This window comes from Gymnoscopelus microlampas, assembly GCF_963454915.1.
Source record: "Gymnoscopelus microlampas genome assembly, chromosome: 20".
Lineage (NCBI taxonomy): Eukaryota > Metazoa > Chordata > Actinopteri > Myctophiformes > Myctophidae > Gymnoscopelus > Gymnoscopelus microlampas.
The window spans coordinates 32,029,216-32,046,356 of NC_139957.1; the positions used below are offsets into that span (position 1 = coordinate 32,029,216).

The 17,141-nt window shown below is 40.2% G+C and overlaps 1 protein-coding gene across 1 annotated transcript in view; it reads left to right on the forward strand.

Annotated features, from left to right (window-relative positions):
* LOC311036713 (RAS guanyl-releasing protein 1-like) overlaps window positions 1-16,935 on the forward strand; it is a 36,934-nt gene extending 19,999 nt beyond the window's left edge. Inside the window, exons 10-17 of the mRNA XM_084045609.1 lie at window positions 8,003-8,083; window positions 8,464-8,568; window positions 8,703-8,812; window positions 9,412-9,556; window positions 11,109-11,145; window positions 11,809-11,940; window positions 13,057-13,406; window positions 15,040-16,935. Coding sequence (XP_083901735.1) covers window positions 8,003-8,083; window positions 8,464-8,568; window positions 8,703-8,812; window positions 9,412-9,556; window positions 11,109-11,145; window positions 11,809-11,940; window positions 13,057-13,406; window positions 15,040-15,174 — 1,095 coding nt within the window. The 3' untranslated portion in view covers window positions 15,175-16,935. The remainder of the gene's footprint in view (window positions 1-8,002; window positions 8,084-8,463; window positions 8,569-8,702; window positions 8,813-9,411; window positions 9,557-11,108; window positions 11,146-11,808; window positions 11,941-13,056; window positions 13,407-15,039) is intronic.
* The last annotated feature ends 206 nt before the right edge of the window (window positions 16,936-17,141 follow it).

A 17,141-nucleotide genomic window follows, 5' to 3' on the forward strand; every position in this document is an offset into this window, starting at 1 on the left:
AGGGGAGAATGAGAGACTCCAAGAGTAATGAAGACTGCTGTCACTATGCGAGTCAGGAGAGAGGGCAGGACAGAAAGACCAAGGCAGACTAGTTTAGATACAAGGAGTTTTCTTTCTTGTATTATGACAAAAACGAGGGAACACAAGGAGCATGAGAAGAACTAGGAAGGCACTTGCAAGTTTAACTTGTAAAAGCACAAGCAGATAGCCTACAGTACATACACCGAATCAAGGAGACTAGATCAAACACTAAGGTTCTCACACAGACAACTACATACAACAAACAGACTGGCAGTGAAGGGCAAACAGAAACCCATTGGAGACACAGGTGCTTATCTATGGACAATCAACACACGATTGGCTAGGGATAAACAAGACACAGGTGAACAACATTTGCAAATGACAGGGTGAGACAAGACAAGACAAGACAGGTAGCAGCAAACAGGAAACCCTAGGTCATCACTACAAAACAAAAGGTACACAATTGTAAATTAAAACTAGAACTAAGAATATATAAAAAAAACTCCTGAAGAAAAAGTTGAACTCTCCGGGGTGCTCCTTCCATTCCGACATCTCGCCACGACTAGTGGCTTCCGCATGCGGTTAGGGTTAGGGTTAGGTATAGGGTTCGTTAACGTCGGAAGGCGACATGTCGGAAAGGCGCAATGCACCCGAACTCTCCGTCGAAATTCTCAAAGGTGGGTTAAGTATTACATTCTCAGTTGCATCTTCCATGCTAGCTTGCATTTGAGATAAATCAGTGATTTATAAACCGGTGGTTAAGAGTTCAAAACTCATAAGGAACGTTTTTCACTCTTCATCTAAATTTTAAAAGGCTGGCTAAGTATCACGTTCTTAGTTAATTATTACATTCTCAGTGGATTCTGCCATGCTAGCATGGCTCAAATGATAAATCAGGGGTTCATAATCTGAAGGTTCTGGGTTCAAAGCTCCCAAAGAGCATTTTCCACTTTCCATCTAAATCGTAAAACGTGAGCTACGTATTACATTCCCGATTGCTTCTTCTATGTCAGTGTGGCTCAATAGATGAGTCAGGGGTTTATAAACCAAAGGTTCTGGGTTCAAAACTCCCAAAGAGCATTTTTCACTTTCCATCTAAATTATAAAACGCGAGCTACGTATTACATCCCCGATTGCTTCTTCTATGCCAGTGTGGCTCAATAGATGAATCAGGGGTTTATAAACCAAAGGTTCTGGGTTCAAAACTCCCAAAGAGCATTTTTCACTTGCCATCTAAATTGTAAAACGCGAGCTAAGTATTACATTCCCAATTGCATCTTCTGTGCCAGCGTGGCTCAATTAGATGAACCAGAGGTTAATAAACCAAAGGTTCAGGGTTCAAAACTCCACTAATACAAAAGACAACTCAAATAACTAATACAAAATATCTCAAACAACCAAAACAACAATCAATACAAAACTTCAAAGTGCCTCAATAAAAGAACACAAAACAGTGGTTAAAAAAACTAACAAATAAGTCACTTATAATACTAACAATGTCAATAAAATACAACAAAAATTGCTTTACTTAGTATGTAAATTTATTAAGCTCCTCCCACTGGAGGTGGGCTTTACCCATGCTCCTCCCCGTCCTACCGGAGCTAAAAGAGGGCGTGTGGAGGGAGGCGGGCTGATTCCACGCTCCTCGCCTTAAAAAGAGCAAAGATAGAGATTTACCAGGACCAAGATTCAAACCTCCAACCTACCACATACAAGGCCTCTCCTTTTCTCTTGCGCCACCAGGCTTTTCACACTAATTAGAAACTCGAGGTAATATTTGAAGTTTAAGGGAAAGGTGGCAGGTGAAAAGTTGAAAGTCTACAGCAAACACCTCTCCCCCTGACAGAGTGACTGAATCTACTAGATTCACTGATGATCAGGGTTCATTATGACACAACCTTTTTGAGTTTTAGGTTATTGTTAAAAAAACATCTGTTGGAAAAAAATCAACAGATGGTTGCAGAGCAAACAGAGGGATGTTTAATGTTATCAAAACACATATATTCGTTATTGTCATATCTTAACCCATTAAGACCTGGAACTGTGTCATTTTTAGGTTTGAGCTAAAAAGCATTATTTTACACTTTGGCTATTCAAAAATCGTGAAAATGTGTGCAAATCTTTGAATATATATATTTTTAAAGCAAACATTTTTAACTCAAATCTTTGCTTCTGGGGGGTCCCTGGAACAAGATCTTTTGATGGGGGTCCGCGGCCAAATACATATCATTTTGGGGGTCTTTGACATGAAAAAGATTGAGCACCACTGATATAGAAACATGCGTTTTTCAGAAAACTGTTGAGATTTAGGAGACATGTAGAATCGGCTTCAGGTCTCAATGGGTTAAAGTCATTTATCAATTTCAGAAGACCAAAACTAGCAGTTTTAATCAACTAAGAGTGTGAACCTGGCTCATAGTTCAAACTAAATAAGAGCAATACACTTAAACACAGAATTGATTATGAATATAAAGACAAAGGCTAATTAACTAATTGTTTATGAGTGAGTTAGTCTGCAGAGCCTGTAGTGGATGTGTGTAAAGCAGTGGTTTTCAAAGTGGGGTCCAGGGGACCCTCATGGTTCCTTGAGGGGGTTCTAAATGGCCCCTTACATGTCTAACTCGGAGAGTGTACAAATTGGAACCAAATGGACCCCTAATGGTCCATTTGTACACTCTCAGTGATATGAGGGTCATTGAAATTAAAATGTCTTAGAAGTAAGGAGTTGGATGATGGATGCAAACCAAAAGACAAACAAGACAAAATGCGAGAGGGGAGAATGAGATACTCCAAGAGTAATGAAGACTGCTGTCACTATGCGAGTCAGGAGAGAGTGCAGGACAGAAAGACCAAGGCATACTAGTTCAGATACAAGGAGTTTTCTTTCTTGTATTATGACAAAAACGAGGGAACACAAGGAGCACGAGAAGAACTAGGAAGGCACTTGCAAGTTTAACTTGTAAAAGCACAAGCAGATAGCCTACTGTACATCATTGGTTCTGGGGTACGGGGACCCCCAGGGGTACTTGAGGGGGTTCCAGGGGGTCCCCAGCTAAATGATGGATAGGAACCAAATGGACCCCTATGGGTCTGTAACTCTGAGAGTGTACAAATGGAACCAAATGGACCCTAACGGGTCCATTTGGTTCCATTTGTACACTCTCAGAGTTAAATCAACATTGATTTTATAATATAAATTCGGGTCCCAGAGGTATAAATGCCATTAAATGGGGGTCCGTAGCCTAATACATGTCAAACTGGGGGTCCTTGACATTAAAATGGTTGAGAATCACTGCTAGAAAGCCGTATAAACCTTCTCTTATGGGGGTCCCTGGCATATCTTTTTCAAATGGGGGTCCACGGGCTAATAAGTGTCAATTTGGGGGTCCTTGACATGAAAAAGTTTGAGAACCACTGGCCTACATACACCGAATCAAGGAGACTAGATCAAACACTAGGGTTCTCACATAGACAACTACATACAACAAACAGACTGGCGGTGAAGGGCAAACAGAAACCTATTGGAGACACAGGTGCTCATCTATGGACAATCAACACACGATTGGCTAGGGATAAACAAGACACAGGTGAACAACACTTGCAAATGACAGGGTGAGACGAGACAAGACAAGACAGGTACTGTAGCAGCAAACAGGAAACCCTAGGTCATCACTACAAAACAAAAGGTACACAATTGTAAATTAAAACTAGAACTAAGAATATATATTTCTAAAATATGTAAAGAAACACAACTGTATTGTAAAAACACCAAGTATAACCAAGAAACAAGGAACACAACAAGAAAACACAACAGAGAGACAGAACACGACACGGATCATGACAACTGCTTTCAAGGCCTTGAGAGCACCAGGCCCAGGTGCTCAAGATCCCCAGATGATTAGCTTAATGTGCACTATATCGTTTTCTTACTCAACAGTAAACAAACCAACATATAGTATAAGTGTATACAGGGTATCATCTACACATTTCTAAAGTGACAATTTAATAGAGCATTACTATGTCAAAAGTAACCAACAAACTATAATATAAAAATGGTCAAACATTGGCCAAATTGCCAATATTACCAACGAAAGAGGCAAACATTGTGAAAATAGCCAATCTGCAATGTTGTCATTAGGCTATTTTTACAATATTTATCTGTGGAACCGAGTCAGACTAAATGTAATACCTCAACTCTTAAAATTCCAAGTGCTTGTGATCTCGGTTGCATCTTCAATGCCAGTGTGGCTCAAACGTTAAATCAGGGGTTAAAAGTTTAAGGGCCCTATTTTTGCCGGTGCCTTACCCATTATCCCTAAACTTCTTTGCCATTATTTACTATTTTAAAAAACATCTTCAAATAGTTCAAATAGCCAATCTACAAGCTCACAACGTGTCGATGTAGATCGGCTAGTTGAACTATTTGAAAAGGTTTTTAGAACAGGACCCTAAGGGCCAAAACTCCTGAAGAAAAAGTTGAACTCTCCGTCTAAATTCTCAAAGGTGGGTTAAGTATTACATTCTCAGTTGCATCTTCCATGCTAGCTTGCATTTGAGATGAATCAGTGATTTATAAACCGGTGGTTAAGAGTTCAAAACTCATAAGGAACGTTTTTCACTCTTCATCTAAATTTTAAAAGGCTGGCTAAGTATCACGTTCTTAGTTAATTATTACATTCTCAGTGGATTCTGCCATGCTAGCATGGCTTAAATGATAAATCAGGGGTCATAACCTGAAGGTTCTGGGTTCAAAGCTCCCAAAGAGCATTTTCCACTTTCCATCTAAATTGTAAAAGGTGAGTTAACTATTACATTTGTGATTGCTTCTTTCATGCTAGCATGGCTCAAATGATAAATCAGGGGTTTATAATCCAAAGGCCCGGGGTTTAAAACTCCCAAAGAGCATTTTTCACTTTCCATCTAAATCGTAAAACGTGAGCTATGTATTACATTCCCGATTACTTCTTCTATGTCAGCGTGGCTCAATAGATGAGTCAGGGGTTTATAAACCAAAGGTTCTGGGTTCAAAACTCCCAAAGAGCATTTTTCACTTTCCATCTAAATTGTAAAACGCGAGCTAGGTATTACATCCCCGATTGCTTCTTCTATGCCAGTGTGGCTCAATAGATGAATCAGGGGTTTATAAACCAAAGGTTCTGGGTTCAAAACTCCCAAAGAGCATTTTTCACTTTCCATCTAAATTGTAAAACGCGAGCTAAGTATTACATTCCCAATTGCATCTTCTGTGCCAGCGTGGCTCAATTAGATGAACCAGAGGTTAATAAACCAAAGGTTCAGGGTTCAAAACTCCACTAATACAAAAGACAACTCAAACAACTAATACAAAATATCTCAAACAACCAAAACAACAATCAATACAAAACTTCAAAGTGCCTCAATAAAAAAACATAAAACAGTGGTCAAAAAAATAACAAATAAGTCAGCTACAATACTAATAATGTCAATGACATACAACACAAATTGCTTTGCTTAGTATGTAAAATTATTAAGCTCCTCCCACTGGAGGTGGGCTTTACACATGCTCCTCCCCCTCCTACCGGAGCTAAAAGAGGGCGTGAGGAGGGAGGCGGGCTGATTGCTCGCTCCTCGCCTTTAAAAGAGCAAAGATAGAGATTTACCAGGACCAAGATTCAAACCCCCAACCTTCCACCTGCGAGGCCTATGCTTTCCTCTTGCGCCACCAGGCTTTTCACACTAATTAGAAACTCGAGGTAATATTTGAAGTTTAAGGGAGAGGTGGCAGGTCAAAAGTTGAAAGTCTACAGCAAACACCTCTCCCCCTGACAGAATGACTGAATCTACTAGATTCACTGATGATCAGGGTTCATTATGACACAACTTTTTCGAGTTTTAGGTTATTGTTAAAAAACATCTGTTGAAAAAAAAAATACAACAGATGGTTGGAGAACAAACAGAGGGATGTTTAATGTTATCAAAACACATATTCGTTGTCATATCTTAAAGTCATTTATCAATTTCAGAAGACCAAAACTAGCAGTTTTAATCAACAAAATAAGAGCAATACACTTAAACACAGAACTTATTATGAATATAAAGACAAAGGCCAATTAACTAATTGTTTATGAGTGAGTTAGTCTGCAGAATCTGTAGGGAACGTGTGTAAAGCAGTGGTTTTCAAAGTGGGGTCCAGGGGACCCTCATGGTTTCTTGAGGGGGTTCTAAATGTCTCCTTACACTTCTGTAACTCCCGAGAGTTTACAAAATGGAACCACATGGACCCCTAATGGTCCATTTGTACACTCTCAGAGATATGGGGGTCATTGAAATTAAAATGTCTTAGAAGTAAGAAGTTGGATGATGGATGCAAACCAAAAGACAAACAGAACAGAAAGACCAAGGCAGACTAGTTCAGATACAAGGCGTTTTCTTTTTTTTATTATGACAAAAACCAGGGAACACAAGGAGCACGAGAAGGACTAGGAAGGCACTTGCAAGTTTCACTTGTAAAAGCACAAGAAGATAGCCTACATACACCGAATCAAGGAGACTAGATCAAACACTAAGATACTACAGACAACTACAACAAACAGACTGGCAGTGAAGGGCAAACAGAAACACATTGGAGACACAGGTGAATATGTATGGACAATCAACACTCGATTGGCTAGGGCTAAACAAGACACAGGTGAACAACATTTGCAAATGACATGGGGTCCTTGACAACAAAATGTTTTAGAACCACAGATTCCTAGGAAACAGCTGTAGGTGAATGGATAGAGTGACTGACTAGCGAGCCAAAGGTAACAGATTCAAGCCTCGACCATAGCAGCTAGTCAGGATGACCCTTATCAAGACGTTTTAACTGTTCCTCTGAGGGCGGACATCAACTGGGTAAAAAAGCCATTATTGGTGGACAGTGTTGATGTTGACAGTACATTTTGATATAGTCTTTTCAATAAAATTCCATTTAGTTTTAGTCATATTTTAGTCGACTAAATCTACAGTTGATTTAGTCGACTAAAATGTATGTTGGCGGTGCCTTGATGGCGTCAATTGGCTGATTTTACACTTGGTTGCATGCTGAAAATAGCCGATCTACAGTACAGCATGCTTTATACCATGGTCACGCAGAATACTAAATTCTGATTGGCCGGAGGGTGTGCATTATTTTCAGATAACTGCACTGCTACGGTCTCATCACTATTCTAAATCGATACGCATAATAATTGTACTGCAACGGTTATTTAAGCTATAATATGCAATGAGCCAAGCCCCCCTTTGCGCTTGCTGTTGTGCATTATTATTATGCCCAACATTATTCAGGCTAAAGAATCATAACGAGCAGAGTTGCAACAGAATCCCCAAAATGGTGGTTTGCAGCATAAAAAACTGGACAGTCCAAATCCAGGCGGCGAGCCTTGACCCAATGTCGTTGTCTTAGCGATATAATAGCAGAACGGGCCGTCAAATGGACAGTGACAGGCCACGTCAAGGTGACAAGCAGAGATTGTTTAATGTTTCCATAGCACATCAACCTATTATATTATATTGCATATACTCGTATATACAAATATTAAATGTCTATACGGTCTCCCTTCCTTTCTCCCGTTCGCTCGCTCTATTTTTCTCTCTCCCTCTCTCACAGGCAAGTGCGTGCGGTAAAACAAAAAAAGACTGACCTGAATCACTAGACTGTGTGTGTATGAGAGAGATACAGGGAGAGAGAGACAGGGAGAAAGAGAAGGGGGACAATATGTGTATACAGTAAGTTAAAATGGCAGATTCGTGTGAGCAACAGTGTTTGTGTGATCAGAATTGCGTTGCAACTTGTTGCATGCGATTGGACAGGTTGAATCTCTTGCAACACAATCAGCCGGCATGCACCGACCTGCAATGGGGCAATTCAGACCACTGTGATGACGGTTTCTTCGTGTTGCAAATCGCTGGTGTGACCTACTGTAGGCTTTACATATTAAACTAGCTGTACCCTTCCCCACAGCTCTCGTTGGACCTATACTATACGGAGGATGAGATCTATGAGCTATCTTATGCCAGGGAGCCCAAGAACTCCAAAGCACCTGTGAGTGACAGAGCTGACTATTAAACATTTTTCATTATAACTTTACAGTTTAACCACACCATACTGTACCTTTAAGCATTTAATTTGCTCTGAGATTTTATTGTTGTTATTGTACTGTATATGTTATACTCACATGGCAGTTTACAAAAAATATGTGAATATGGATTCTATATAAGAATGGAATGGTCATTCCTCACAAGTCCTTTACATGTAAGTGCAGACTGCATTAACTAACCATGTTTTAACTGTTTACATGTGATGTCAATGTAGTAGTTTATAAATGGATCTAGTCTAATAGAATTAATCTGGGGAGCTTATCCAATATCAAATTGTATTGACCGTCTAGAGGCTGCTTTAGTGATTGTTTGATTTTCTATCAGCCAGCCACCCCCTCTAGACCTCCAGTGGTTGTGGACTGGGCATCTGGAGTGGCCCCCAAGCCAGACCCCAGAACCATCAGCAAACATGTGCAAAGAATGGTGGACGTGAGTGGCTCATTATTACTGTACATTTAGCTTAGTGTCGCTCATTATGTTATGTACTGTAACTATCATTATTTATTTGAACTATTATAAAAGTCTGTCAATAATGTATTTTCCCCTCTCCTTGTGATTCACAGTCTGTGTTTAAGAACTATGACCATGATGAAAATGGATTCATTTCTCAAGAGGACTTTGAGAAAATTGCTGCTAGCTTTCCTTTCTCTTCCTGTGTCATGGACAAAGAAAGGTGAGTGGAGGGTCTGCGATGCATTGCGGTTTGTTTCTCCCGTTGCATACTTGACAGGTCATGTACTTTGTCGTGTGATGGTGTCGTGCAAAAAAAATAGCTGACCTACAAGTCCACAACGCATGGATTGTAGGTCTGCTATTTACGGCGTGCGACACCGTCGTGCGACAAAGTATAACCCAGGCTTTCTTCGAAAACTTTTGTGGAAAGGGAACAAAAGTGGAACCTGTAGCATTGATGACAGTAGCAGCAGGAAACTAAAATAGCAGCAGAACTCGCAGTAGTCAATTATCACGCTCAGCCCTGTCACTGCATCATCATTTATGTTCTCTCTTGAAAGCCCCGTCTGAAATGCAACCACTGACTGAATTATGTGAACATTATGTGTTCTGTCTAAAGTAACATATCAGATATCAGAGCTACAGTGCAGCTCATGTTAAAGAGGTATGTATGTTAGACTGTGAATTGACAGAAGTATGGACCATAGAATGGATTCAAATAACATGGTATCACTGATACCTGAGTCAGGTTAATATTCAGGATTTTACAGTGTAGTAAATTGCTGACTGATGTATACCTTATGTACTGTGTTTGTACAGGGAAGGTCTCATCAGTAGAAATGAGATCACAGCCTATTTCATGCGTGTGAGTGTCATCTGCTCCAAGTTGGGTCTGGGCTTTGTCCACAACTTCCAAGAGACCACTTACATGAAGCCTACCTTCTGCGACAACTGTTCCGGATTTGTAAGTTTTTATTCAGAATCCAGAATGATAATGTAAAGGAAATATACTTATAGTGCTTTTCATATATATTACATGGGTTTGCTCTGGGGTGATTAGACAAGCCATTTCACACTGCATTCTCACTCCAGGGTGAAGCTATCTACCTATAGTGTAATTTAAGCCTAGTAACCCAGGTTGATAATCTTTATCCTGGGTTGAAGCATTTGTGCAGGGAAGAAAATGTCACTTTAAGGCTAATGGGGTTCCCCCAGGTTGACAGTAGCAGCTGTTTTAACGTTACCATAACAACAAAAACATGCACACTGATAATTTCACAATATCAGTGAAAAACACATAATATACGGCAGTCTAAAAATGGTATAGGAGCGTGGCCAGAGGGCTCCCTGTGTGGTCCCCAGGGCCAGCAGGAAATGCTGTATCTGGATGAAGGCACTTAACCCCCAAATGCTCCACTGCTCTGTTTTTGGAGCGAAGCGATTCAATGTTAAAGGGATAGTTCAACCCCAAAATGTTTTTTTTCTATCGATTACACCCCCCATGGAGACTTAAATTCATGGATATGTTTTATTTTCACATTCCTTACACACCGGGGGCGTTTCTTTCATGCGAATAATACGTTTTTTTTATAAAGTCAATGCAAGCTTCCACATCAGTTTCGCGGGGCGAAAAAGCGTCTTTTATTTATTCGGAATCCGAATTTTGCGTATATTCGCATACTAGCGTCTTTCCGCCGGTAATCAAATAATTGGCTTAGGAATGCGACAAAACAAAAAAAATCGCCATGAATTCAATACTTCATGGGTTGTGTAATTGATAGAAAATGAGTAATTTTTTGGGTGAACTACTCCTTTAAGTCAATGTAAAGACTACATTTGTATTTTATTTTGCCCAGAGCTCAACTCAGGCAATTTTCGCTAAAGGGAACAGAGTTACGGACAGCCAGTATGTGTGTGGGTGAAAATACCGCTTCAAGTGAAAATGTTTCATCCGGTGTGAATACAACAGGGTGACGTTTCACTGAAATAGCGTCACTGAAATGATTCAAGCGACATGCTCATTTGTATCTCGTCCGGTGTGATCGCACCTTTAGACTGTGGTTACACTGGACAGCTCCCAGGTGTGAATGTGTGTGATTCTATGAGTGTGAACCGGGTTGTTGCTGAGTGTGAAGCAAACCTACCCTGGATGAATGAAGGCTCTACTGTAGTCTGTACTCTATTGGTGGTGTGGGTATTGTCTGGTGGTTTAACACCACTTTCCAGTAAGTAACCAAAGAAGCTACATGCCTGTTATAGAGTAGCTGGGTTGAATCACCTAAGGCTTGACTATATTATATTTCCTGTCTCTGTACCACACTGAACCACATACTGTACCTGCAGTCAGATATACTCTTGCTTTCATTTATATTAACCAGTTACCCATCGCTTTTGTTTTCAATGCACTCTTAAACTGTAAATCATGCGTGGAAATTTGAATGCCAGCTCATCATGTCTATTGTACATGTTCTGTGTTATCTTTGTACAAATGTTTTTCTTCCTCTTTTCCTTCACAGTTGTGGGGCGTCATTAAACAGGGCTACAGGTGCAAAGGTGATGTTCTCATTCCTGTCTAGTTTGTTAATAGAGAGATATAAGAGATTTAGATCATTGTACTTGTGGTATTTTGTGGCATGTTTTAAACACATTTGGCTCGATGAATTTTGCATTTAGTTTAGAGTGCCAGTATGTTGGTTAGTAGCCTTTGTAGTCTAGCCACCACTTTCAACCTGGCATCCCTGACTTTATTTCAAAAATGAATTTGTATAATAGCAGATCTACAAGCTCACAACGTGTCATAAAGCTTATAGATCCTTTTTTTCAGGAAGGATACTGACAGAGTCACAGCTATTTGTTGAGAGCAGGTACAGTCGAGCAATCTTAAAAGGTTGTAGTTTGTGGTTTTCTGTGTTGCAGACTGTTAGCTGTACCCTGCAGCACAACACAAAGAGTGTGGAGTGTGCAGTCAGAACCACAAAACCACTTTTTCCCCCTCCTTTTTTGCCTTGTCTAGAGAGAAACAAATAGTTCACATGTCAATGAGCACACAATGGTTTGAGCATTGCACTTGCAAAATGCACAACATTAAAGAAAGGAAGGCTTACATCATGTGAGGTGTAGGGCATTGAGTGATAACGTTAAATTAATGCAGTGGCGGAACTAAACTAAATGACTAGTTCCTGCTCTAACACGTTTGCATTGTTTGGGCCTGTTTAGACTGTGGGATGAACTGCCACAAGCTGTGTAAGGATCAGGTTGCATTTGAATGCAAGAAGAACATCAGAGGGACAGGCCCCACCGACAGTCCAACCCCAAACTCTACACCTGTCAACATGGGCATCTCGGAAGGTCGGTGGAGGAGAGCACACGAAACACACAGACCCACGCATGCACGCAGACCTTTGAATGTACACACTTGCATACAATGATGTGTAACAGCACACACCTTTGTTGACCCGTAAATATAACCACTAAGTTGGATTGAGTCTGTCAAAGTAAAAGACAGTGCCATCTTGTGACACAGGAAGAGTAAAACAATGTGTTTGCACTCGGCCCTTCGTGCTGCCACAATGCCATTGCATGATTGCATGCAGTCACCAATCTTACACAATGTACACAAACACACAAAAATCACAACAGATTGCAAGAGGAAAACTACAGGGAGCAAGGGGCTCTCCAGCTGTCATAAGGAACCTTTTCACTTACAGTACTGACACTGAAAGTGCTTTCGGTAACTACATGGTAGTCTCAGTGGAGAATAACTACTGTACATTTGGTGCTTATGAATCTTACATTTTGTAGTATGGTATGCACAGACAAAAAAGTTTGAGGCAATTCCATTGTCTCTGTCCAATCTTGTACATACACAGAGCTGTACAGTGTATGTACAAGATTGTGTTTCGCCCAGGTGGGCATGGTTATATGCCTAAACCTAACCCTGACCTCAGAAAATATGCCCTTAACCCAGTGGTTCCCAAACGTTTTTGGTCGTGACCGAAAGAGAAATTTTATGTCTTCCCGGGACCCAAACTATTGAAAATAGCCGATCTACAAGCTCACAACGTGTCGCGATGTGACGCGTTGTGAGCTTGTAGATCTGCTATTTTCACCACTTGAAAAAATACATATATTTTTTAATGGAATTTAGATTCTTTTTATGAATTGTGAAAACAAATTAAAGAAAATACATTTAAAATCTTTTGAAATATATGTATATATATTTTTAAAATAAGAAGTAAAAAAAGGGATATTTACTTGCGAGTCGCGACCCATAAAAATGGGTCCGCGACCCACAAATGGGTCACTGCCACTGCCTTAAGCTAACCTCGCCCACCTGGTCGAAACACCAAAGAAAGAGGGAGTCCCGTTACTTACTGGCAGGGTGGTTCATGTAAAAAGGAAGTAGGAATAGATAAATCATGATTAGCTACCCATACAGTATGTGACTTCCTGTTGGTATTCCAGGTTCAGAGGAAGGTCCTTTCACCTACCCACCACATGAATGCAAGGACTGGAGCCCAGAGTCCCCAGTCCCCTCCCATCTGAAGCAGCCGCCTCAGCTGCGAAGGGCGCTGAGGGTCCACAGTGGCACCCAGACTGATGAACCCTATTTGCCCAATACAACCCCTGACTCCAGTCGCCCACAGCCTTCTCTCCTGGTCCCACCTGCAACTCCCACCCTCACCCCATGCCCTAGTCCGGTGCCACAACGCAAGCAGCGTCACTGTGCCAAGTGGGAGAACCGAGCCTCCACTGTGCAAAAGCCCAAGGGAGCAGAGGAGGAGAACAAGCCCACCTATGAAGCTCTGGAAATGGTGAGTGTAACTGTCACAGGTTCAACAAATGTCCACGCATCATACAGATGTCTTTTCTGGGATTTATTCCATCAAAACTCTCCAAACTCCTCCAAACAGACACCATACAAGACACCGTGAAAACTGTAAAAGAAACAAACATACATAGTGCTTGCCAACGTGTCGTTACCACGGGGGGCGTGGCATAGTAGCTGCAGACATACTGGTGGGGGGCAATGTTAAGTCAACCTGTTTATACCCCACAAAGATGTCCACGCTACCAAATGACACTTGTTGACGCCCCCTTCAGGATTTTTGGCACGTACTATTGAGTCCACAGTCATTGTGAAGCATGAAGCATGAAGATTATTAAGTCCACACAGGTGCATCCAATTATTGCCATGTTACACTGAAGTCTCTCAAACAAAGTTTACATTTGCACATTTTGATAACACACATCAGATACATCACAAATCAATGAAAGGCATAAATACAATAAACATTTACCGTGTGCGCCTCTTGAACCATGTGCAGAACTTTGGCAATATTATTCTCTCTCTCTCTGGAGTTTCTTGAATGTGACCTCTCTGGATCAACTCAGCTTGCTTCTCACTCTTGATTGACAGCTTCACTCTGACCATGTGACTGTGCCCAATTACCGTAAACCCTCAAAGCAATGGGCACAGAATTTTTACCTTAAATCTTGTACTATATAAAACCTTTTTAATATTTATTGTAACTTTTAGTACTATTTATTCATAATGAAATTAATCTTTTTAACCCAGTGTGTGCATGAATTTTACATGAACAAAACATATTTATAATCATAACTGAAACCACTGTCTCTCCTTCTGGGACAGTTATAGTGAGGATCACAACATTTTAGGTCAATATTCCTCGTGTTACACTGCACTGCTTATCTACAGTATCCTCATATTCCATTCCAGCCATGGCGCAGTTGTAGATTACTTTGTTTCCTGGTGTGAAGAGGCATTCCTACAACTTAGTGTCACAAAGACTAAAGACACATGCATTGATTTTAGACGATCTCCATTAGCTCCTCGGAGTAGTGACATAAATGGCCAGACAGTGGATTTGGTAACCACTTATACATATCTCGGTTCCATTATTGACAATCGTCTGAAATTTGATTTTAATACTGGTTGGTGTGTAAGGAAGCTAGCCAAATTTCAGGTGGATAAGTCATTGGGGATTTTGTTCTACAGGGCTTTCATAGAATCTGTTATTTCCTACAATAGGGTTGTGAGGGAGGCTAGCAAGATTGTGGGGGTACAATTCAGCTGTTTGAGTCATATATGACACGCAGGTGCTTCTGTACATTACAGTAACAAGTTGTTCTACTGTGTGTCAGCACTCATGGAATGAATCTTATATATTATAAACTAACCATTTATAGATTATAGCCTGGGTGTTCATGGTATGATTTAGTATGATTATGATGTAACCACATTCGCTCACAGGGACAGTTCAGCATGCAGTGGCACTTTTGCTTGCAACTAGTCATAATGACCCTAGGGCGGTCAGTTATCATCCTCTTTGTCCTTTTATTACTCCCCTCAGACAGAGCAAATAAAGGCTGGATACAGTTTGTGATAAAAATATACAACACTGATGAAAGCTGTAATTTCTTCAGGATGTCCAGAAGCTCGAGAAAGTCAATGAGATGCTGCGTCGGAAACTGAAGGAAGCAGAGCGAGAGGTTGAGATTCTAAAGACTCTTCTGAAGAGACACGCCCTCCACCCTGTAGAGGAAGACTCGTCCTCTTAGCCACACATGAGACTGACACTGACCCCATTTGGCATCCTGGATGATTATGGATCCCACTGACGTTCCAGGTCCTTTTCATGATTTTTTTAAAAATCTGAATTTCTGCTTTATTTCTGACAGTGACAGTGAGAGAGACGAGGAAAGGTGGGAGAGAGAGGGGATAGCATGCAGCAAACAGTGTCAGGTCAGATTCAATCCCAGGCCCGCTGCAGTAAGGTCTATAACCTTATTTATGTGGTATGTGCTCTTACCAGGTGATCCGTCGGGGCGACCCAACATTACAGACACCTTGTATATAAAGTGGGTAGAATGCCTACAACCAATCAGTACTTTACTGTGGTATACAATCAGGCAATTAAGACAATCAGTATACTATCAATAAGGCATTAATAACAAACTATGTGAAGTAGCTTTTCTAGGGTGTGTGGGCTTCTTGAGAGTAACTGAAGGTTACATCAAAAACTGATTCTGTGTCCCAAATAGTCAGCTATTAATCCAGTGGTGGATACTGGATACTAAGCTTTAAAAAAGTATAAAAGGTTATAGTGTGAAAGTCAAATGTGAAACAAGCCTACACATTGAAGTAAAAAATGGTATGTGAAGTACAGATTTTTTTGTAGAGTGATTGTCAAATAATGGTAATTAACTTTGTCTTTCTATTGTATTAGTACAGTGAGTGAAAATGTCATCAATGTAAGAATTACTAAATTAGTACCTAGCTTTTCATATAGTAGTAGAACAGAGACTCCTGTGTAATCAACTTGGAAGTATGTGAACTACGGTGGCTATAGTGTTTTAGTATGGACAGACAGTAGAATGTGCTACTGTAGCACTTGATCACACAGACAAGTATTGAATCGCTTAAAAATGGACAGTTTTAAGTACATTTTTGTCAATGTCAACAGCTACAATAAATGCATTTGCTCTAAAATAGATTTTCCTCATGCTAAAGTCAGTAAAATTGGTTGTAAAAATCAATCTGTCAAGGACTAAAAACAGGAATGTCAACATCAGAAGTATAGTATTTGATATGCACACAATGGAGTACAGCAGAGTAACATTTTGATAATTGTTAAAAAGAACTCCTTGTTATTGTTGTTTTATTGTTTTGAGGGTGACAAGCACTCTAATTTGTGTACCACCAGAATGAGAGGTGGACAGTGTTATTACGTATCACAGTAACATGTAACATTTACTGTACATCAATGTGCAAGATACTCTTCGTGCTTCTGTTAATATTTATTGTCTAAAACACTACACAGTTTCACATTTGTATTAGATATAAGAACGAATGACATTTTATATACTGGTACTTCCATCAGATTATTTATGCCTATGTGTAGTTTTTGCCATTATGTTTCTAGTTTTTTTGCTATGCCTTTTTGATAACTGTGCAGCCCACAGTGGTAAGCAAGCATAACAGTAATGTACTGTGTATTAGTTACAGGGTTGTATTGTACAAAAACAGATATGTGTGTGTCTATATATATATAATATATATATATATATATATATATTACACACACACACACACACACACACACACACACACACACACACACACACACACACACACACACACACACACACACACACACACACACACACACACACACACACACACACACACACACACACAGTATACGCCAGTAGCCTATATTGTTGTGCCATACAGTTACTTAGAAGAGCATTCTTTCTCTCAGTATTGTTTTTATTGTTTGTTACAATAAAACATAATCTTTTAATAATCTAATAGTCACCTGTAATACTGTACTTATCCAACAGGGGTCCTTCAAGCCTCAGAATCCCCCTTCTCCAGTATCTCAGTTTTGGATGCCTAATTTCTGCTGCTGTTTTCAAATGTCACAATGAGTTTAACATCCAAAGTGGCTATTTAAATGGTCTTGTTTTGAGTTACTTTTTCTGTCCAATTATTTTGACTGAAAGACTTCAACATCAAAATCTGC